Source organism: Ictalurus furcatus, chromosome 15 (assembly GCF_023375685.1).
Source record: "Ictalurus furcatus strain D&B chromosome 15, Billie_1.0, whole genome shotgun sequence".
NCBI classification, from domain to species: Eukaryota; Metazoa; Chordata; class Actinopteri; order Siluriformes; family Ictaluridae; genus Ictalurus; species Ictalurus furcatus.
The window spans coordinates 22,321,007-22,345,574 of record NC_071269.1 but is presented as its reverse complement, the minus strand read 5'-3'; the positions used below and the strand labels follow the sequence as shown (position 1 = coordinate 22,345,574).

The 24,568-nt window shown below is 39.4% G+C and overlaps 2 protein-coding genes across 4 annotated transcripts in view; one reads left to right on the top strand and one right to left on the bottom strand.

Moving 5' to 3' along the window:
- Positions 1-562, bottom strand: part of nemp1 (nuclear envelope integral membrane protein 1) — a 9,985-nt gene extending 9,423 nt beyond the window's left edge. The window contains exons 1-2 of the mRNA XM_053643685.1: positions 364-562; positions 1-80 (exon numbers count right to left, since the gene is read on the bottom strand). The exon at positions 1-80 is cut by the window's left edge and continues 42 nt beyond it. Of these exons, the coding sequence (XP_053499660.1) occupies positions 1-80; positions 364-472 (189 nt within the window). The 5' untranslated portion in view covers positions 473-562. The remainder of the gene's footprint in view (positions 81-363) is intronic.
- A 6,515-nt stretch (positions 563-7,077) lies between these two features.
- Positions 7,078-24,282, top strand: nlrp12l (NLR family pyrin domain containing 12-like). 3 transcript variants are annotated; one of them, XM_053643517.1, is made up of 14 exons: positions 7,078-7,161; positions 13,971-14,044; positions 14,170-14,268; positions 14,465-14,533; positions 15,627-17,426; positions 17,549-17,722; positions 18,533-18,706; positions 18,844-19,020; positions 19,118-19,291; positions 19,729-19,902; positions 19,993-20,157; positions 20,242-20,415; positions 20,510-20,683; positions 22,118-24,282. In XM_053643517.1, exons 2-14 carry the CDS (start codon positions 14,007-14,009, stop codon positions 22,125-22,127), a joined length of 3,402 nt encoding a protein of 1,133 aa, XP_053499492.1. In that variant the 5' UTR covers positions 7,078-7,161; positions 13,971-14,006; the 3' UTR covers positions 22,128-24,282. The 3 variants fall into 3 exon arrangements, with proteins under 3 accessions (XP_053499492.1, XP_053499494.1, XP_053499495.1); XM_053643519.1 differs by lacking the exon at positions 7,078-7,161 and adding an exon at positions 11,279-11,311; XM_053643520.1 differs by lacking the exon at positions 7,078-7,161 and adding an exon at positions 11,287-11,307.
- The last annotated feature ends 286 nt before the right edge of the window (positions 24,283-24,568 follow it).

The following is a 24,568-nucleotide window of genomic DNA, read 5'->3' as shown; positions in this document are numbered from 1 at the left end:
TGGGTTGATGTAGCAAAAGTGTTCAGCTTCAAAGGATCTCACCGCTTGTCCATCTTTAATATCGATAATGCTGCGTGTAGCTGCACAAAAACAAACAGAGCCGACAGTGTAATTATTGTGTCGAAACAAACATGTCCAGGAAACACTTTGACCGTTTAATTCTAGCTAAATAAAGACATGAACAATTCTAAAGCAAAACCAAAGGCGGCACAAACATCAACAACCGGGGAAAAAAAACCCCAAGAAGAGCGCCAGCTTCTGAATATCTGGAACCTCCTTTAGCTGTAATACCTTCAGGTTTTTAATGAATTCTGTGTATTCTAACCATTAGTAACTATTCTAGAAATGTACAGACGTGTTTACCGAGTGTGGGCTCAAAAAGTTGAATAAAAAACAAAACAATAAACACGACGCCTCTCGTTCTAACATTTCCAGAATGAAACTCTTCCTTCATTTTCATGCATCCCGCCATATTGTTGCCTTCACTTCTTCGTCAGCGACTTCAAGCAGCTCGCAGTGCAGCAACAGCGTCGCTTGACTCACCATCGCCCTCTGCCGAGCGGAAGCGTACATGCAGGCGAGACCCAAGAACTACAGGCTTTTTGTATTATTCTCATTAAATCACCAGTTATTGTCTGTCTATCTATCTATCTATCTATCGAGAGAGATATAGATATATATATATAGATCGATAGAGATTGAGAGCTAGATAGATATATCTATAGCTGGATAGAGAGATTTTGTTTATACATGGGTTACAGCTCCGTGGTTAAGTTGTTGGTCTACTACTCAGATGGTCATGAGTTCAAACCCCAATGCTGCTATTATTGGTCCCCTTAACCCTCAATTGCTCAGAAGTATGAATGAGATAAATGTAAGTCGCTCTGAAAAAGAGTGTCTGCCAAATACCGTGTGTGGTGGGGGAAGTAATTTTATATATGAAATTACTTTTCCAGCCTTTTGTTACTCCTGTCCCAAAAATGAGATGTGTTGCGGCCATCAAATTCAAAATCACCGGATTTTTTCCTTGAAATGGTAAATTTCCTCAATTTAAACATTTGATATGTTTTCTATGTTCTACTGTGAATAACATGTGGGTTTTTGAGATTTGCAAATCATTGCATTCTATTTTTATTGACATTTTACACAGTGTCCCAACTTTTTTGGAATTGGGGTTGTATATATGAACTTTATTAATAGGCACTGTTTCAGTGATGATCAAATGTTTGCTTGTCCAAATATGTCAAAAAAAAAGCCAACATTTTCCATGGGGTGTACTTATTTTTTCACATGACCGTATACACTCTTTTCCAGATTGTAGGAGCTTATAAGCAACGCTTTCTAAAACCTCACAGTGAGTCAGCATTCGTTCTTCAGTAGCTCACATTCCAACATGGGGTACCACAACGTGCAAAAAATCCAAATACAGTACAAATAAACTCAAAGAACACAACACAGAATTTTAGTAATATTATTTAACTCATTTATTTTGTTCCATTCATTCAAAACACAGAGAAAAGATACATACTTTTTATCCTCCACACAACACAGCACAAGATAATAACCAACACTTTGAATACTTCATAATGCCATAGCTCAAACTCCCAACATGGAAAACCACAATATATAAAAGGACTGTAAAGTATGAGAGACTTAAAAGCACACAATAACATACATGTGAAATAATTTTAAGGCACTTTTGCCATGTTAAATAATACTGTACCAGTAACAGTAAAGATTAATTAATTCCTCTTCAATAAGCCCTAAGTTATCCTGTTCACAGTGCCAGTGAATCTTAAGACTATCCCAGGAATACTTGGCACAAGGTGGGAATACACCCTGGATAGAAAGCCAGTCCAGCATAGGGCACCAAGCACACACACGTTCATACACTCATTCACACATAGGGGCAATTTAGACTCACCAGTCGACCCCAATAGACCCTCAAAGTATGTTTTTAGAGGGTGGAAGGAAACTGGAAAACCCAGAGGAAACCCACACAGACACAGGAAGAAAATATACAGAAACTTCACACAGACGGTAAACTTAACTCGGGATCAAACCAGGAACCCTGGAGCTATGAGATATCAACACTAAACCACTGTTCTGCTCATGAAGAACAATGCTTTTTTTAATAATTGTATTTTTAACCCTCTATAGCATGAATGATTAGATTTACATCAAAAAATGTTTTTTATTGATTTTTATTACTTGAATTAATTCAAGTAACAAAAATATATATTTTTAAAAATGTGAGAAAAAAATATTATGGGGAGGTAGTTGGTAAATTGTTGCCATATGGCAACAATGTGCAATAGTGGAAAGTATCATGTAGTCAAAAATAACACAAAATGTATCAGAATACAATTTCAATTACTGCATTTTCCAGACTATAAGTTTTGTATTATTGCCTGTAAAAAACTGGAGATGAATCATTGTTACCATATGGCAACACCATGCAGTAAAGGGTTAAAAAATTCTTTCAAGACTTAAAGACTTTCACCATTTTTTTTTTTTTCTTGATTAAAAAAGTAAATTGCTCCAAACTTCGCTTTAGTTTATAGGGTATAGAAGATTCCTTTATAGGGTGACTGATCACTCAAAGTACAATGGGGAACAAGGGGAAGTCAACAAGGGTGTGTTCAAGTCAGTATTCAGAAAGGTCTCCAAACTACACGAAACCTGACCCTCCATTTCTGGTCTCTGCAAGAACATCCTGTTTTGATCTGCTCTAACACTTTCCTGTTTCAAAATTCTAAATCCATGCACAGGTTTCTACACCTACTGACTACGTGCTAAATCTCCATACTAGACTTCCATACAACAAGCCATCACTGACTCTGACATAGTCCATTTTTCATCAAATAAAATCTTTTCATTAAATCTTGATTAAATCCAAGCAGAACAGTATACATATTCCTGGAGATTGGAAGATATATCGGGTTTACTGAATATAAACAGAACTTTTTTAAAAAACTATGACAGTTGAATCAGAAAATAGTAAACTAAGTGATTATTATTCAGTAACATTTTACTGAATGTCTAGCAAACTGATCTATCTGCCATGTCCAAATACATATGAAAAGATGCACAATAGTGTATACTTTGATACGCTAGTATAAGTCTTTGGAGAGAAGCAGCGTTCGTTAGTGTATGTTTTATATATTAACATGAAAGTATTTTATTATGCTAAAAAAAAAAATTGTATTTATTGTCCATATTATTTATTAGATTGTTTTATGTGATCAGGTTTTAATGCAGTATACCAATGCAAAATTCAGAATAAAGTTTTATCAAGCATTTAAAAATTGTGATTGGAGAAGACATTTGAATTCCCTTTTAATCAAATATCATTATACTGTGCAGATCTTCAGCCAACACTTGACTCAATAAACTAACCAGGGAACAATTTTAATCTCAGAAAAGTCTCATGTTTTTTCGTCTTATTGTATTTCTTCTGAGCAATTTTAGGAGTATAATTTGTGACAAAGTGATACTTAAATAAAGCACAAATGAGAATCACGTTTAATCTCTTGAGATATTAAGGGAAACCTTTAAGCAGGTCCTCTGGGTTTCCTTTCTTTTGTTTATTTATTTATTTATTTTGCAAAATATGCCTTTATAATCGTGTGAAAGTTGCAGTTCTAAAAATGAACCAATATCATTTTCTGGTTTCCTGATTGCTCCAAATTTCCAAATGGATCCCGAAACAAGAGTCTCAAGGCCATCCAGGACAGAGTTCTGAATCATCTGCTTGGGCCAGCTGACTTCTTATAAATGAGTTGGTCTTGTCTTGTCTCAGCTTCATTTGAACTCGGGGAAGAATGCGGAGGGCATGCTGGGTGTGGAGTATCCCACTGTGAAGTTCTGAAGTCCCAGCAACAGACACTTCCAGCTATAATGCAGCACCTTCCTCACATTCTGCAACACAAAAATAACTCTGTTAATAATAAATACTGCTAAAACAAACATACTTAAAAAAAAAAAATAAGTGTGTGGTATACATGTAAGGAATAAATGACAAGCAAAACAACACCTCCCAAGTCTTACCTTTCTTATTCATACTTATTCACAGCAATTTTTTTTTTTTTTTACATTTAATGTTGTGGAACTTCGATGAAACACGTTAGCTCCTGTTATCACTTACATTATAGCAGCTATAACCGATTTACATTTGGTTTTTCATCCACCTGCTGTATATTCTGTATAATCAAGCAATAACCAAGACAACCCTGCATGTTCACTACAATATACATTCAAATCATCTTTGAGAGCATAAGCCAAAATCGACCAAGCTAGAAAGCTCTAACGATCATCAGACTGTTGTCTAATTACAGGCGTAAATGAAGTTACGTTGGAGAAGTACAGTATCGGGTATAAAATGATACACCTGTATACCAAATAAAAATAAAAATAGATGAATTCATGTCAAATAATTATTATGATCAAATTTTGTAACATTTGCAGATAGGAAAAGCGCATTACCTTTTTATATTTCTTGTACCTCTTTTTCTTTTTTGCTTTCTTCTCGTCCTTTGCTTTCTCTTGGCTCTCATTCTCCTCTAAAGTCAGATATTTCTTTGAGCAAACATACCGCTGATATCTGCTCTCATTCTGCGCTTCATCCCATGTTTCCAGAAGAGATTTAGGCTTCATTCTGTCTTGTAGCTTTTTCCTCTTGTGGAGTTTCCTGCTACATACCGACAAAAACTTTGGATCACAGGGCTGGGCTTTTACACAGTGAAATGGGAGGGTTTACTGGACTGGCTTTAAAGAACATTTTGTTCATCCTGCTATCCTTTTGTAAAGAGGTGAGTTTCGGGACGTTTTAACCCTTAACCTTATCAATGGTCTGAAAATATAGGGAGACATATGGCGAGATAATGTAGGAAATTTATATGATCTGTATTGTGATTGGGACTTTTAGGGATGCACAAGACTTAGGGTTGGGGGAACCATGTTACCCCATTTTAGAAAGTCCTGTTTCAGACATTGTACTGGATAAATTATGAGTGGTCCAAAATGTTTGAACCCTTCTGGTCTGTACACTTAGTCCTATAGGAAAATATGGCACTTTTCAAGTTCAAGTTCAAGTTGCTTTATAGTTATTTCGAGCAAATACAGCTGGTACAGTACACACTGAAATGAAACAACGTTCCTCCAGGACCATGGTGCTTTTGACATAAAGTGCACGTGCAAACGTGTGCTAACAACACAAGACAGTACAGTACTACTAAAACAGGACAACAGGCACAGTAAGTGCCAGTGTAGCGCTGAACAGTACACGGTTTTAGTGTGTAAGTGTCCGATATAACAGGTAGAGCAAAAGATAGGTGCCAAAGAGTAATAATATCATTTTAAAATGGTATAAATGTAAACATAACATGCTATGACTTAGTATCCAGTAGATTAGCTTATACCAAATATGGGCATAGCAGTTATTGCAGTAGCAGCCAGGTAAAGTGTACAATAGTGACAAGAAATTAAATAGGCTATTTTTAAAAGTACAGTAGCAGCAAAAATGCAATAGAGTCAATGCAGGAATGTGCAAATATTGCAATTGGAGTGGGATGGTGTTCAGTTCAGAGTGTGTATGTGTGTGTGTGTGTGTGTGTGTCAGTCTAGTCTCTAAGTATTGAGGAGTCTGATGATTTGGGGGAAGAAGCTGTTACACAGTCTGGCCGTGAGGGCCCGGACGCTTTGATACCTTTTTCCAGATGGCAGGACGGTGAAGAGTGTGTGTGAGGGGTGTGTGGGGTCACCCACAATGCTGGTGGCTTTGTGGATTCAGCATGTGGTGTAAATGTCTATGATGGAGTGAAGAGAGACCCCAATGATCATCTCAGCTATCCGCTATCCGCTGCAGGGTCTTGAGGTCCGATAAGGTGCAATTTCCGAACTAGACAGTGATGCATCTGCTCAGGATGCTCTCAATAATTCCTCCGTAGAATGTGGTGAGGATGGGAGGTGGGAGATGGGCTTTACTCAGCCTTCACAGAAAGTAGAGATGCTTCTGGACTTTCTTGGCTATGGGGCTGGTGTTGAGGGACCAGGTGAGATTCTCTATCAGGTGAACACCAAGGAATTTGGTGCTCTTGATGATCTCCACGGAGGTGAAGAAGACTTTTGACCAGACGGGAACCGATATTTTCCTATTTACAAAGTCCTTTCTTTCAGATTGTGGTGAGGTTTTGGTGGGCCAAGATGTTTTTTTGACCATTACATACATTGGTTCATATTGGAACATTGGCATTTTATGCAACATATTATGAAACTTCTAAAGAAGAAGAAGACTTTGGGTCAGTTTGGAGACAATTGATCCTTTTCATTAAGTCCCTTTCTTTCAGACTGTGGTGAGATTTGAGTGGCCCAAGCTTTTTTAGCCCCTTAAACGGTTGCCAACTTTGGTTTATACAGGAAAATTAGGTATATTAGATATATTATATAGGGGGTAAAGTGGCTTAATGGTTAGCATGTTTGCCTCACACCTCCACGATTGGGTGCTTGAATCTCACCTCCACCCTGTGTGCGTGGAGTTTGCATGTTCTCCCCGTGCTTCGGGGTTCCCTCCGGGTACTCCGGTCCCCCCCCCATGTCCAAAGACATCATGTGTTGTAGACTGATTGGCATGTCTAAATTGTTCATAGTGTGTGAATGTGTGTGCGATTGTGCCCTGCGATGGGTTGGCACCCAGTCCACGGTGTCCCCCGCCTTGTGCCCCGAGTTCCCTGGAATAGACTCCAGGCTCCTTGTGACCCTGTGTAGGATAAGCAATATAGAAAATGGATAGATGGATGGATTGATATATTATACATAATATACATCATCCTTTTACGAGTGAAAATGTTTCAAACAATAAGTATTTTTTTTTTCTGTACTAATTACAAAACACAGACAAGGAACAGATAAGGTACATTTGTAAGTGGCCAATTCAATTCAAGTGGCCAATTCAATGGCATTCAATATGGATTAAAGTAGGAGAATAGTGCCCTCTACACATGCAATGCCATATCTGTAGTCATTTAAGGTGGAGCTGCAGATTCAAACAAAAAGCATGTCGAAACCGAGCTCAGCTTGGAGGAAGTGAAAGGAAGTGAAATGAGCAGTCAACCAAGTTTTGGCGTCTGGCTCCATTTCAGCTGACTAACATTATCTTCAGTTGTAAGTATGATTTCAGGTTATTAATAATTTGGTTAACAATTTACCTGCTTTGTCAGTTTTGTAGAAATGCTAGATACTGTATGCCTGGGCATGTCTTGTGTGATTCAAATGAATTTCATTCAGCTTATTTATTAAGATAAACCTACTTTTAAGCTCTGATTATGCTTCCATAAGATGTAAGTCAGTTTATTTAGTGAATTCTTGACTCAAATTAGTGTTGATTCCTTTTCTACAACAGCCACATTTTTTAACAAACAAATTTAACAAATGAACAAGCCTGTATGTTGATTCATCCAAAGCTAATAATTGTCTATACAGTACAGTATAATTTGTGTAAAGATAAAAAAAGTTTACTTTGTTGAATTCTGATGGTGTGTACGCCATGTTGATTTGACTTCACTCCGTAAATGGGGAAGAAACTCGGATTTGAGAAGAATACCCCAAGTTGACTTCTCAGTTGCTGGGGCATTCCCATTTATTCTGTCAAGAAAGAAGGGTTCACTGAGTTGTGCAAAGATAGTAACATCGCCATCTAGAGCAAATAGTGCAAACAATGGTTTTATGGCGGCTGTGGTTCAGGTGGTAGAGCAGGTTGTACATTAATCGTAGGCTTGGCATTTTTATTCCCGGCCCACATGTCAACACATGCCGAGATGACCTTGGGCAAGACACTGAACCCCAAGAAGCTCTCGATGTCAGGTTAGCGCCTTGCATGGCAGCTCTGCAGCCATTGGTGTGTGAGTGTGTGTGAATGGGTGAATGAGACACAGTGTAAGGCACTTTGTACAAACCATTTACCATTTTATTTGATATCATTTATTTGAAGATTCTATATTTAAAAGAACCATTGTTTGCACTATTTGCTATAGATGGCGCTGTTAATATATTTTTTTTCCAAAGTCCATTCTAATAAATAAAAATCTTTATAAATAAATTGCATAATTTTCCAATTGTATTATGTAAGAACAAAAACAATTGAAATCGTAATAGAAAATAATTCATAAAGTCGAAAAAATCAAGATCCCATCCATCTCCCCCAATATCTCCAAGCCTTAACCATCACTGATCAGCTGCATGAATCTATGCTCTGGGCTAGGAAGAAATCAGACCCAGCCTCGCTTCTTCATACCATTCTGGGTATTTTATTTACAACCGTTGGTGGTCCACAAAAGTCAAGGGAGATCTTAGCCGTCCTAACTCATTTATACAAGCCATCCTGCTGGAGATGGGATGATTGTTTATAGCTGCTATAACATAAGCAATAACCAGAACTCACTCATGGACGTTCCACAACCTTAAAGCAATGAGTGAATTAACAAAATTGTTAACATCACAGGAATAAATGTGTTATTAATTTATAACACCAACTCCAGATGACATTTTACAGACACCAGTTTACAAACACCAACTTACAGATGACATATTATTTCATAATATCTTTTCTCTGGAATGTGTAATCCATGTGATTTCCTTCATGAAATTAATAGGAATCATTTATCCGTTATGGCTGCACATAGTGTGCAAGCATAGGCCTGTGTAGTAATTATCACCAGTGTTGGTGTCAATGAGGCAATGAAGACATGCATGAGATCTTTTGTATGATAATTGGCTGCAGATTAAACCAACACATGACAAGGTGGAAAGCGTAATCATTTTTATTTTAAAACACAAACCAACAAAGCGTTTTATCATCATTTCCTGTCACCACTCAGAAAGTTGACCCATATGACCAATAATCCACACTTCCTTTTGATTGTGTTGCAACATACAGTTTACACATGACTGCCTAATAATAGTTGGGGGAATTTTTATGGTTTGTTTCATGTTAAATTTCACTTACATACAGTATCTCACAAAAGTGAGTACACCCCTCACATTTTTGTAAATATTTGATTATATCTTTTCATGTGACAACACTGAAGAAATGACACTTAAATGGCTACAATGTAAAGTAGTGAGTGTACAGCTTGTGTAACAGTGTAAATTTGCTGTCCCCTCAAAATAACTCAACACACAGCCATTAATGTCTAAACCGCTGGCAACAAAAGTGAGTACACCCCTAAGTGAACACCCCTAAGTGAAAATGTCCAAATTGGGCCCAAAGTGTCAATATTTTGTGTGGCCACCATTATTTTCCAGCACTGCCTTAACCCTCTTGGACATGGAGTTCACCAGAGCTTCACAGGTTGCCCCTGGAGTCCTCTTCCACTCCTCCATGATGACATCACAGAGCTGGTGGATGTTAGAGACCTTGTGTTCCTTCACCTTCCGTTTGAGGATGCCCCACAGATGCTCAATAAGGTTTAGGTCTGGAGACATGCTTAGCCAGTCCATCACCTTCACCCTCAGCTTCTTTAGCAAGGCAGTGGTCGTCTTGGAGGTGTGTTTGGGGTCGTTATAATGGAATACTGCATACTGATCATGCTCTGCTTCAGTATGTCACAGTACATGTTGGCATTCATGGTTCCCTCAATGAACTGTAGCTCCCCAGTGCCGGCAGCACTCATGCAGCCCCAGACCATGACACTCCCACCACCATGCTTGACTGTAGGCAAGACACACTTGTCTTTGTACTCCTCACCTGGTTGCCGCCACACACTCTTGACACCGTATGAACCAAATAAGTTTATCTTGGTCTCATCAGACCACAGGACATGGTTCCAGTAATCCATGTCCTTAGTCTGCTTGTCTTCAGCAAACTGTTTGCGGGCTTTCTTGTGCATCATCTTTAGAAGTTTCCTTCTGGGACGACAGCCATGCAGACCAATTTGATGCAGTGTGTGGCATGTGGTCTGAGCACTGACAGGCTGACCCCCCACCCCTTCAACCTCTGCAGCAATGCTGGCAGCACTCATACGTCTATTTCCCAAAGACAACCTCTAGATACGACGCTGAGCAGGTGCACTCAACTTCTTTGGTCGACCATGGTGAGGCCTGTTCTGAGTGGAACCTGTCCTGTTAAACCGCTGTATGGTCTTGGCCACCGTGCTGCAGCTCAGTGTCAGGGTCTTGGCAATCTTCTTATAGCCTAGGCCATCTTTATGTAGAGCAACAATTCTTTTTTCAGATCCTCAGAGAGTTCTTTGCCATGAGGTGCCATGTTGAACTTCCAGTGACCAGTATGAGGGAGTGTGAGAGCGATGACACCAAATTTAACACACCTGCTCCCCATTCACACCTGAGACCTTGTAACACTAACAAGTCACATGACACCGGGGAGGGAAAATGGCTAATTGGGCCCAATTCAGACATTTTCACTTAGGGGTGTACTCCCTTTTGTTGCCAGCGGTATAGACATTAATGTCTGTGTGTTGAGTTATTTTGAGGGGACGGCAAATTTACACTGTTACACAAGCTGTACACTCACTACTTTACATTGTAGCAAAGTGTCATTTCTTCAGTGTTGTCACATCAAAAGATATAATGAAATATTTACAAAAACATGCGGGGTGTACTCACTTTTGTGAGATACTGTATATCAACATTCACATTTTTATGAAACCTTCATGAAAAACACTCATTAGCTTTGTTGTCCTGTAACATGTTGTTTTTAATCATCTAAAATTTGTTTAAAAGAAAGTAAAAGTATAATAATAATAATAATAATAATAATAATAATAATAATAATAATAAGCTGCACCCATTTCAGTCATTTTCAATCGCACATGATGGAAAAATCCTGACACTAATCCCACAATGTAATAGTGAAGTTAATTAAAGATTTTACTAGTTTTACTAGTACGGGTGGCTTAATAGCTGATTTTCACCAGGCATCAAATATAAAACAAAAATGTTTAAATGGATCTATAAGATCTGAAAATCTTGATGTAGCATGATTGCTGTGTTGCTGTTGTTTTCAGTTATTATTATTTATTTAAACAATGCAGCTCCACTAAACTGGACATTACTGATAATATATTTCAGTGTATACACACACACACACACACACACACACATATTAAATTAGGTATAGTATGCGTTATACTGTATAGGGAGGCAGGACTTCCTGATCCGCAGCAGCGATTGGTCTGCTATGTCGGCAGACGTGCTGTCATTGGTTCCTGAGGCGTTCCCATAGTGATACCTCACGATAGTAACCTAAAGCTTTGTCGGGTCCATTTCAGCCGACCAACATCATCTTCAGTTGTAGGTATGATTTAAGGTTATTAATGATTTTGTTGACAATTTACCTGCTTTGTCAGTTTTGTAGAAATACTAGAGACTCTATGCTGTAAAACAGGACATTAGGGATGTGACGCATTTTACTTTCGCTTTCGAATTAGATGCAATTCAGGGCGCAGTTGCTTGAATGGTGGGTTCATTATTATTCTTAAGGAAAAACACAACAACAACAACAATACAGTACAGGGACAAACTCGCTTATATTAAACATAGAACTTTTATTGACAAAACGAATAAGCACGGCATACACCATGCTGTAATATTAAATATATAAAAAGTGAAAATCAGCAAACACTGACTATGTTTACATGCAACCGAATAATCCGATGGTAATCCGATTGACAGCTCAATCGGACTTTAAATCCTTCATGTAAACACCTTTATGGATCCGATTGAGCCCGATACGAATGGTTTATTCCTTTTCTAATCCGATCGATAGGGATGGGCGATAAGGACTTAAAACTATATCACGATATTTTCTGGTTTTAATTACGATAACAGTATGAGTATAGTGATGATATAAATATAGTACCATTCACCATTGTTTTCGGCTACAAAAATCCTCAGAAACACAAACACTGATCTAAAAGTAAAACTGATTTTCCGTAACCAAACCAGTTCCAGATTGCAGAGATAGCGCCTCGTTTAGCGATAAACTCCTCCTCGGCTTCTTGTCCGCCTTCCGCCGTACTCGTTTTCGCTCTGCACGTGAGCTGCGAATGGGTTGCAGAACGTCGCACGCAGACATGCGTCATCGACTAGGCTTTATCGTTATTATCGCGGGAGCGAGTAATTCTTATTGTGGGGAGAATTTCTACCGGGATATCGCGAATGATAAGATATCGCCCCATCCCTACCGATCGAGAGGAAACAATTACCCCAAACCCCATGGTTAATTGCTGTCCTCTTAAAAGTACGGTAGTATAAAATATTTGCTGTAGCCTAATAACAAAAGATGAAATCAATTTAACTTACCGATGGCCAGATGAAGTCTAAGCCCAAAGCACTGGAATCTAGTCCACTTATTAAGTTCCACCGCTTTGACAATGTTAGCGCCATTGTTTGACAATGTTAGCACCATTGATGTGATAGAGACCTGACGCACCTCACAGAGGTCCCAACCAGCCAGTGCGTCTCTCAAGCCCAAGGCTATGTTCTCTCCCCTGTGGTCGTCAGGGAAATAGGATGTCTCCAGGCAGCGGCTTTTCAGTTCAAACTCCTCGTTGACAAAGTGCACAGTTAGGCTTATATATGGTTCAGTCGTCCTGCTCGACCACAGTAGTGGTCAGTACAGTAGTGGTTGAAAAGGACGTCGCCACGGCATTTGTTGTAAAGCTCAGGGATTGCAACTTGAGAGAAATAGTTTCACGAGGCCAGCTGGTACCGCTTGTCCAGTGTGTGTATATGGGCTTCATATCTCTTACCAAGCAGTGCATTATGGAGTCGGTGATTTCCTTATATCTCTGTGAAGACTTGTCATATGGTGTGACACTCGCAAACACATCTGTAACTGTGCTTTGTTTTGTTCAGCTGTCTCTTTACTAATCTGGCATTTCACCGTCATGCCTTCATCATACTTTTCTCTGTGCTGTTATATCAGGTGCTGATATAAATTTGTCGTGTTGCCAGGTGATGTCATTTTGCAAATTTTGCACAGTACCTCTCTCTGCTCAGTGTCGGTTGTCTTAAAGCCAAAATATCGCCATATAAAAGAGGTAGCATTTTTTCTGGCCACCAGTTCAGTGTCGGTCTGCTCGGCATCCATCTTCACCTGGTCTCCACGCTGCACACTGGAAACTCACACGGCATGACCGTACGCGCCACACGTGCCACCGCTTAAACTGAGACTGGTTATTTTTTTATTAGCGTCGTAGAAAATGGGCAAACAGCTCTCAGAGAGAACGGGCTGTCACGTCCATACACACACTTATTTATTTAATAAAATCGCATTTCATATAATCGCACAGGCTGACATCGTGATTAATCGTGCAGCACTAATTTTTATGACTATAAAAAAGCAAAACGACAGTGGGGGGGGGGGGGTGTCGTGGTGGGCAAGTGATGTAATCGGTGTGCGGCTGATCACTGTGTAACACCGACTATCGCGTGCAACACCGGTAACGCCAACTATAGTGTGCAAGAACAGGCCTGTGTAGACATTACCAGTGTCAGTGTCGTTGAGGCAGTGAAGACATGTGACATCTTTTGGCTGCAGATTACACCAACACATGACAAGGTGGAAGGCGTAATCATTTTTATTTTAAACCACAAACACAAGCGGTTTACCGACATTTCCTGTCACCACTCAGAAAGTTCACCCGTATGACCAATAATCTACACTTCCTTTTGATTGTGTAGCAACATACAGTTTACACATGACTGCCTCATTATAGTTGGGGAAATTCTTGTGGTTTGTTTCATGGCATTAACTCCCTTTTTTTTTTTTTTTTTTTTTTTTTAAATTTCACTTATTTGTATGAAACCTTCCTGAAAAGCACTCATTAGCTTTGTTGTCCTGAAAAATGTTGTTTTTAATCATCTAAATAATGAATTACTGAAATTATATTTCAGTATATAGAAATACATAGAAATATTAAATTAGGTATGATATTTGTTATACTGTTCAGGTGCAAATAGACTGATATTCACAATTACAATCTACGATGAATCACTGTGGAGAAAGTGCTCCTAAAGTTCCCAGGTAAGCAATTTATACTTTACAATATCTGTTAATAATAATAATAATAATAATAATAGTAATAATAATAGTTTAACTGGAGAATACTTGATAGAGTCAGACGTGTGGTATTTCTTTGGGATTTCCAGGTTGGACAAGTTGGATGGACCGAGCTGCCTCTCTGTGAAGAGTTCAAATTCAATGTTGGAGCCAATTGCATTTAAAAAAGCAGCTTCTCTCATACAAGGGTAGGAATTTCCACTGAGTTTTCAGAGACACGTTTTTTTCCTGAAATGAGAGACATGATTAATTTCACCAAACTAAAACACGTTTGTCAATAACGGACGTATATAATAAAATATAATTAATACATTACGATTACAATGAATTGTTCTACAAAAAGCCTGGCCTGATATCATCTTTGTCTGACTGTGTGTTAATCAGAACTACTTGTCAATCATCACTGCCTGAACCTGTGATTTCAACAACCAAGGACATTTACAAAGACCAAAGGTAAGTCATCAGTGTAGCACTGAATTACAACCTTGCTCTTAGTTTCCTACACACTCGGGCCCAGATTTCCTAAGACCTCAAGTAAGGGAGTTGTGTGCACGTAGTGAGGAGTTAATACGGAAATTGCACACATCAGTATTCAGAACTCAAACATAACTATGGGCATTCGCTTGAGAGATACATTCAATTTCGCAGAAAACAGAGGCATATCTCGCTTAAGTTAAATGTCCTTGTGTGATATCGGCCAAAGCGAGGAGCGGTATTAAATATGCAGTGATTAATGACGAATACAATTAGAGCTGTTCATTCAGCAATACATTGGAAATAGGCTAGACTCTTATTAGATGTTTATCTGAATGCTTGTCAACTTCTCGTTTATATATCTTCATATTAGTCTGTATCTTTATGATAGTTAATACTGGTATAAGTAGAGAGTGCATAAAGACATTCCTGAGTATGTATTTGTGAATGTAGTATAGCAATTAAAAAGAACAGGACATGGATATGGGAGGATTTTTAAAGAGTGTACCAGCCCTAGAGTCATATTAATTTACACACACGGTCGCCTTGCCTTGAGTCACTTTCACTCACTCGCTTTCAGTAACGGATCTGAAGCCTGGAAAACACCGGACGTGAAGTGAGGGTGCACCGGTATATTGCAGGGCACCATGCACAAAAACCTGAACAAAAACATGCACAAAAACACATAAACCTGGAGCCTATCCCAAGGGGCATGGGGCACAAGGTGGGGTACACCCTGGACAGGGTGCCAGTCCATCGCAGGGCACAATTAAACACACATTCACACACTACGGATACTTTTGGACATGAAAGTCAGCCTACCATGCATGTCTTTAGACTGGGGGAGGAAACCAGAGTACCCGGAGGGAACCCCCGAAGCACGGGGAGAACATGCAAACTCCGCACACACAGGGCCACGGCAGGAATCGAACCCCCGACCGTGGGGGTATGAGGCTAACATGCTAACCACTAAACCACCATGACCCCCTTTTACTAAATCAGGGCCTCAGAATTACAATTTAGTATGTTAGATATAAACTGTATGCCATATAAATTGTTTCTATCCATCTAGGAATCATGCTGCTGGCTTTGCGAAGTCTGACTCTCCTGCAGTTACTGAAGTAAAGCTGCATTATGAGCATAAAAATAGGCTAAAAGCAAAATTTCAGAACATTTACCACGAACTGACAATACCGGGTCAAGCCACATTCCTGAATGATGTTTACACAGAGCTCTACATCACTGAGAGTGACAGTGGGAACGTTCGAATGGAACACGAGGTGAGGCAGATTGAAATGATATCCAGGACGCAAACCAGAGTAGAAATACCAATCAAATGCAATGACATCTTCAAGCCAATACATGGACACGGCAAACCTATTAGGAGCGTCCTGACAAAGGGAGTTGCTGGCATTGGAAAAACAGTGTCTGTACAGAAATTTGTCTTGGACTGGGCTGAAGGTAAAGCGAATCAAGACATTGGGTTCATTTATCCACTTGCATTCCGTGAACTTAACCTGATGAAGGGAGAAAGGTTCAGTCTAATCAAGCTTCTTCAGTGTTTTACCATGGGTACTCTTGAAGCAACAGATCCTCAGAGTCGCAAAGTTCTGTTCGTCCTCGACGGACTGGACGAATGTCGCTTTCCTTTAGACTTTCAGAACAACCGGAGAGTGTCTGATGCAGCAGAACATGTGTCTCTCGATGTCCTACTGACCAACCTCATCAATGGAAACCTGCTTCCTGATGCTCTCCTCTGGATCACTTCTCGTCCAGCAGCAGCTAATCAGATCCCTCCACAGTGCATTGACCTGGTGAGTGAGGTACGAGGATTTAATGACCCCCAGAAGGAGGAGTATCTCAGGAAGAGAATAAGCGACAAGAAACTGGCTAGCAGAATCATTGCACACATCAAGTCCTCAAGGAGCCTCTTCATTATGTGCCACATTCCTGTCTTCTGCTGGCTTTCCTCAGCTGTTTTAGAGAGAACCATCAGTTCGTTAGATGGCGAGGAAGTTCCCAAGACACTGACTCAGATGTACATACATTTCCTTCTTATCCAAACCAGAACTAAAAACCACAGGTACTCCGACAGAAACGAGGGTCCATCTGATGACGACATGATCGTCAAACTGGGCAAACTAGCTTTTCAGCAGCTGGAAAAGGGCAACCTGATATTTTACGAGGATGATCTCAGGACTTGCGGCATCGATGTCAAGGAGGCTGTGGTCTACTCAGGAGTGTGCTCACAGATCTTTAAAGAGGAATGTGCCTTGACTCAGAGTAAAGTGTACTGTTTTGTGCACCTCAGCATCCAGGAGTTTCTCGCTGCCGTATACGTGTTCCTCATGTGCAAATGCAAGAACTGGAACGTTCTTGACCAGACAAGTTGCACTACAACAGATGCTACCCAGGCACTGATTGATATGCACAGGAATGCCATTGATAGAGCCTTAAAGAGTGAAAACGGGCACTTGGATCTCTTTCTCCGCTTCCTTTTAGGCCTTTCTCTGGAGTCCAACCAGACCCTCCTGCACAGTTTGCTGCCACAGGTTGGACCCAGCCTTCAAAACACAGAAGCGACGGTTGAATACATCAAGATGAAAATAGAGGAGAACTCCTCAACGGAGAAGTCTGTCAATCTCTTCTATTGTCTGAATGAGCTTAATGAGCTCTCTATAGTGAAGGAGGTCCAACGCTACTTGAGCTCAGAGAGTTCCTCTAAACTTTCCCTTGCACAGTGGTCTGCCCTCGTCTTCGTACTGCTGACGTCTGAGACAAAACTTGATGTATTTGACCTCAAGAAGTATATCAGGTCAGATGAAGGTCTCGTGAGGCTGATGTTGGTGGTCAAAGCTTCAGAAATTGCTCTGTAAGTAGGCTGTGTTTTGAATCCTTACACAGATTTATAAAGATCCCTTAAGAACCGATCTCTTCGTCGGATTTGCTTTATATTTGGCCGAATTAAACACAGATGAACGTTTTGTTTCTCAGGCTCGATAACTGTGGACTTACTGAGAGATGCTGTAAAGCATTGGGCTCTGCGCTCAGCCTTGATTCCTCCAACCTGCGAGAGCTGAATTTAAGTGGTAACTCTATTGGAGACACAGGGCTGAGGCTTCTTACGGAAGGACTGGGAAATGTCAAAAGTAAATTAAAGAAACTAAGGTAAAAATATTTTGGCTTTCAGACTGATTATTTGATTATCTGGGTAAAGATTCCAGGGCCTGGTATAAAGTATGATATCGCCTAATATGTTAAACAAGAAATATAGCCCCAGGTAGTGATCTACGGGGTCCAAGCACCCTTTGCAAATAGCTCCTCACCTTGATTACTTTGGTTAGTTCATCTCACTGTGTACTTTACATTGTATTTGGTTGACATGACAGTTAAGATCTACTTGACTTGACTCTTTCTGCCCCATTGTTTCTGTTCCTTCTTGAGAAATCTTACTGTGCATTTTTGCCAGTGTTCATGTTCCCTGTACTGTGTTACTTCTTGTACTGCCTGGTTTTGACCCTCGCCTGGTTTTCCTCGGTTCTGATTATGGATTGCCCCGTGTGAAGCCTGCCTATGTTTTGACCCATGCTACAGATTTCCCATAATTAAACACAGTCTAAGTTTACCCACCTGCATGTAACAATTTTAAACTACATATTATTAAACGTGCAGTAATTTAATAGTATAGCTGCTAAAAGAGATGCCTACCAGCTACTTATTCCCGATAAGCTTAGCATATCACGACACATTTTCTTGACATCAGGTATTATACAGTCAATGTTTAACATATTATACAGTCAGGACAGGATTTCACAGAGGTTTTTGTGATTGTTGCGGCCAAAAATGCTCGATTTTGCTGCGTTTTTTTTTTTTCCTTTGTAAATTTGCGATGCGGCTTGGATTTCCGTGAGCGCAAAATCACGAAATCCTGGGGAGACTAATTATATGATCAAATCTAAGCTTTTCCTGTCTTTGCAGCCTTTCATATTGTAGAATCACACCACAGGGCTGCTTCACTATGGCCTCACAGCTTCTTCCCAGACTTCCACACCTAAAAGTACTGGACCTGAGTGAGAACAGCTTGAGGCAGACAGGAATTCAATCACTGGCTACTCATCTAAAGAATCCCGAGTGCAAGCTTGAGACACTAAGGTGAGTATGTCTGGTGGTGACTGTAAATGATGGCCAAACGATGTCGCTCACAACTTGGGCAACTGAACTTCATGAATGATCATGCTAGGGTTAAGGTTAATGTGACTAGACTTTGTGGTTTAAATCCCCACGCTCAGACTGAAGGACTGCAGAGTTACTCCAGAAGGAAGTAGAGCACTAGCCTCAGCTCTGATCTTGAATCCGTCACACCTGAAAGAGCTCGACCTCCACTGGAACAATCCAGGAGACGACCCAGGAGTGGAGCAGCTGGCGGCTGTCATGAGGGATCCGCTCTCCAAGCTTGAAGTCTTATGGTTGGAATTTTCTTTCTACATCTACATAGCAAAGCTTTTTGACAAACCTATATGCTATATGAATGAAACAGTTTTTTTGCATTTCTTATCTTTTTAGGTTAAGTTATGGCCTGCTCACCGAGAAAACCTGCGAGGCTCTCGCTTCTGTTCTCAGTTGCAGCGCCGCTCATCTCAAAGCAGTGGACCTGAGCGGAAACTCAATCCAGGACACTGGAGTGGAGCTGCTCTCTGCTGGCCTGAGAAGCCCACACTGTAAACTGGAGATACTGAGGTCACAGTCCAACTAAACCTTTCAGTTCACATCTGATGCACTCGTTATACGTTTAACTACAGTACATACTTTCCCAACCTTTGGGATGTATATAGGACATGGAGTTTATCCAGATAAAGTATGTTTATGGAATATTTTACAGTAATAATGCTGTTTTTAATTAAACATCCATTAGGTATTTTGACGTCTCGATTGTTTGAGTTTATTTCTGTGGTTTATCGCTAAAGAAGTTTCTCAGGTGTGTATTATTATAGGTCAGTTGAGCTTGAACGTGTCAGTGAGGCTGGGGAGTGTAGTCCTGAGCAGCCATGTTTGTAGGCCACGGTGTAGCATGGGAATTGGAGTTGGTTGCTGATTCTGGCACTGACATGACAGTATCTGTAGCTTGTCTTGACTGATAGACCACATTTGGGTTAAGTAAAAATTTCTTTCTGCAGGTTGGCATTTTGTGACATCACAGAAGGAGGAGCTACAGCTTTGGCTTCTGCTCTTACTGCAAATCCTATAACACTCAAAGAGCTGGACCTGAGCGAGAACCCTGTTGGAGACTGTGGCCTGAAAGCACTCTCAAATGTAATAAGGGATTTTAACTGCAGATTACATACACTCAGGTAAAGCGTGCATGCATTTATAAACGTCTTTTCCCCATTGGCGTGAAAGTTCTTGAAATGGGAACCTCCTCTGAACTCCTCCGTGTACAGGCTTAGACAGAGCGGAGTCACAGAAGATGGCTGTGCTGCTCTTGCTTCAGCTCTGAGCTCGAATCCCTCCTGTCTGCGAGAGCTGAACCTGGGAAACAACAAACTAACCGAAGCCGCGATAAAAAGTCTTTGCGATGTGCTGGACAATGGAATTTTCCAATTAGAGTGAGAGCTTCACGGTATAGTTTTAAAATGTAAGAAACAATAAAGCAAATATTATACTCCTGACATGCTCTTTCTTCCCATTAGACTGAACGAGTGTTGCTTAACTGAGAGCTGCTGCGGTTCACTGGCGTCTGTTCTCCTGAAAGAATGCTCAAGCCTAAAAGTATTGAACCTGGGAGGAAATAATCTGCAGGACTCAGGAGTGAAGACTCTTTGTGGCGGACTAGGAAGTCCAAACTGCAAACTGGAGATGTTGAGGTACTGTAATGTGTTGTTTAACAATAATACAGTTAAAAAAAATAAAAGGAACCATGATGAATGTAAAAAAAACAACTGCCATTTCTTATTGTAGGCTCTTTAACTGTGGAGTCTCTGAGAAAGGCTGTGAATTTTTAGCATCAGTTCTGAGTGGAAAGCACTCAGTCTTGAAAGAACTGGACCTTAGCGGAAATAACCTTAAAGACACAGATACAAAGCTGCTAAACGTCTTAATCGAAGATCCAAGCAACAAGCTAGATCAACTCAAGTAAGTATTCCTTTCTTAATAAAGAAGGATGTGTTAAGTAAGGAATAAAACTCTTGGAGGCATGCCGTTATAGGAAAACAATCAAAGACAGAGTGGTGTGACTTCGCAACAACAGCATGTCTCGGAGTGTTTCATTCTTGTTATACCACAGCGACTCGCCAATTTTAATTTATTAAAGGATGACAAATGCTTTTTAACTGTTTGTGGTTACATTTAATATTGTGGCACATCTGCGAAACAGATTCATTCCTCTTATTACTTATGTTACAACAGCTATTTGCCACGATTTTCCCTCGAGCTAGCGCTGTAGCATGTAGCGTGCTCGGAAAAGCGCGAGCTCGAAGCGCGAGTTCTTAGCGAACACACGCTTTTGGGTCTTCAGTGACATTGACTTTGTTTACTTTCGACACGTGCTTTTGTTATAGTTTATGTCCTGTCTAGGCCCCTGAATTGTCATCGGTTGTTTCCCCGTAGGTGACTCATCATTGTTCTCAGCTGTCTTGTGTTTCACCCCGATTGCGCTTGTCATTTAAACCCCCGTGTCTCTTTGCACTTCCCGAAGTATTGAGTGTTATCACCGTACCAAGCGCTTGTACCCTGTTCCTCGTTTTGTTTCTTTTACTTTGATCTCGTGTCTCATTTCTCGTTCTCGATTCTAGCCTTGCACAGTTTATGCCAGTTTGCCAATCGCCTGACACGTTGCCTGTTTCTTGACCTCGCTATTGTCTCATGTTTTGGATTTGTCTGCCTGTCTTTCTGTATTAAAAGCTCTTTTCTGCGCATGCATCCGTCCTAACCTTCACAACGTTTAAAACATGACATATTAACAATCGTCCCCTCAACAGCCTCTCTTTTATTTCTTGAAGTTAATAAGATGGGGGGAAAATGCAGTTTATGTTACTTAGAAACTGGAAATCTGTCCTGAATACTTTCTGATGGGGGAAAACGTACTGACATTTACAAAGCTCTGACACTGGAGACTCCTTCCGTAAACACGAAGCAAACGTCTCCTTACTGAAAACTTCACCATATCAGTATTTATACTCTTTATTTTTTTTTAAATAACAGCACATTAATCTGTTTATTATAACCCTGAGATTATGTGGGGTATTTCCCACATGAACTCCCCGACTTAGCGGTTACTATAGAAACCATAACGTGTCAGAACGAGTGCAGTCATATAGTATAAACCTGAATTGCTGCACTACTGCCAGAAAATTATAATCACCTTCTGACCAATCAGATTCGAGAACTTAATAACACTGTGGTGTAAGTTCTTTTAATTATGACATCTTTTTGTGAACTAGAAAAATTAACATGCTGATGTTTTAATATTATATTATATTATATTATTTATTTATTTAACTTTTTCAACGAATTGTTTCAGTGATGATGTATTGTTCATAAATGCATTCTATTTTTTTCCCCCCCCAGCTTATACTGAACAACCCAAGAAATGCAATCATGCTGTAATAAGGAGAAAAATAGTCATAGAGGGTTGTCATATCTGACAGGAAACAGCCTGTGGTCATAATTATACAGTGCCATCCACTAATAATATTGGCACCCTTGGTAAATATGAGCAAAGAAGGCTCATGTGAAAAATGTGAAAAACTGTCTTTATTGTTTAACCTTTTGATCTTTTGTTAAAAGAATTCACAAAAATACTCTGCCCTCGTGGATATCAAACAATTGCAAACACAACACAGGTTTTTTTTTTTTTTTTTAAATTAGTCGAGGGCACTGTATATCTTTTAATGTTATATTTATTTATTTATTTAGTTGTTGTTGTTGCACTTTTTTTTGAGTGACATTATATTGTATGTGATTTTCATGTTTCATATAGGAACTCCTTTAGTCACTCCTGTCTTCACAGTTACAGTGACTACACCACTGTTTGTGCAATAGATTTAAATGCTACATGATCAGTTATGGTCAGTTTTTTTTTTTTTTTAATAGTTACTTCAGATTGAATTGTATAAATATTTTAACATTTTGTTTTAGTATATAAGATATATTAGCAAAAACATTTTGACAGATGTCTGTATATGTATAATTCGGTGAATGTCAATGTAACTTTTGATTTATATATATATATATATATATATACACACACACACACACTTACGCATATTATATATATAAACGCACATGGGTGCCACCCACGCGCCCCTCCTGGTACCGTCACATCGTTTTCTCAGTACTGTACCGGCGCGTACTGACCGAATGATTACACGCTCAAAGTCCCTGTCTTTTTGCACTTTTGGTTTGGGTTGGTTTGTATAACACCCGGGAAAATATAGATTTGCGTGTCACAAGTATTGGACACCTTCCGGCTGCTGATTTGATATGTTTTAAGATATCAATACTGTAAAGAAAACACAGATACAATGCTCTTCTCTTGAATGGATACATTTATTAGTTTTATTTAATAATATACTATGCAGTAGCAGACAATAAGTAATTTAAGTGGTTGTATTTTACATTTCACTGCATTCTGTTCAATTCCTGAATGTTTACTTCAGCCGTTGTCTGGAAAGACTTTTTATTATGTTGGTACTTTTTTAAAAATTTGTTTCATTTTATTATTTTATTAATTTATTGTCTTTTGTTATTATTTTATTAGTTTGTCTTGAATAATTGCTTAAGGACTTTAAAATATTGCTGTTGGTTTCTAAAGCACTGAATGGTTTGGGGCTAATATATATTTCTGATCTACTGGTACATTATGAACCATCCAGACCTCTGAGGTCGTCTGGAACACGTCTGCTTTCTGTTCCCAGAGTCAAAACTAAACGTGGAGAAGCAGCATTTAGTTTTTATGCTCCACATATCTGGAACAAACTCTCAGTTCTTTTAAATCAAGACTGAAGACTTTTCTTTTTGCTGCTGCTTTTAATTAAATCACCAAGGTATTTGAATTAATATCTTATGCTGCACCATCACCTTTTTTGTTCTGTTTTTTTTATTTTTTATATATTTTTAATGAACTCATTTTAAATGCCTTTTCTTTTAAATGTTGCTTTTATGTTTTATGTAAAGCACTTTGAATTGCCTTGTTGTTGAAAATGTGCTATACAAATAAATTTGCCTTGCCTTGCCTTAAACGATGTTTCATAAGAAGTTATTAATGGCTTAATGTCATTGTTTTGTTGTAATATTTAGATATAAGCACTTACAATTTTGTTTTATTATTTTGGTAGAAATCCCTATGGTTACATGGCATATATCAGATCATATTATGCTGTATATGATATGGGTGGAGGGCAGTGGGGGCCCACATCGATATTTTCTCAGGGGGCCCAGAACTCCCGAGCTGCGGCCCTGTTAGAGACTGACCTAATATTTAAATTATATCAAACTAAAGAAATGAAAGTCCACTTTGTCCCCATCCATTAAACACCAACAAAAGGCAAAAACTATGTACTATGTAACCAAAATCCATTTTGGATTTTATTCAGATTGAATGAGTCAGTGGGCAATCAACACTACTGTATATTAATGCTATATTTTCTATTATAATGCAACCCCTAAAAAAAAACCCTATAGCTAGAATCAATTTTTCACTTAACACAGTTTAGTGTCACTTTATGCAAGCCTCACACCTGGGTAGGTGACTTGGTCCAGTGTGTAGATATGAATTGTACACTATATCAGTGGTTTTCAAAGTTGGGGCCGCCAGGAGGCGCCCGGGGGGCCTCAACAAACTGTGTCGGAGCCACCAAGCCCATCCCTACCACTAGTATGTTTTCTTTTTCTCATTCTCAGACAACCACACATAATCAATTCCTAATGTAATGTAAAGATGTAATTATTAATAAAAAAAGGGGGGATATATTCAGAAGTCTGTATTTTTTATGTGTTTTAAAGACATCTTGCAAAAGG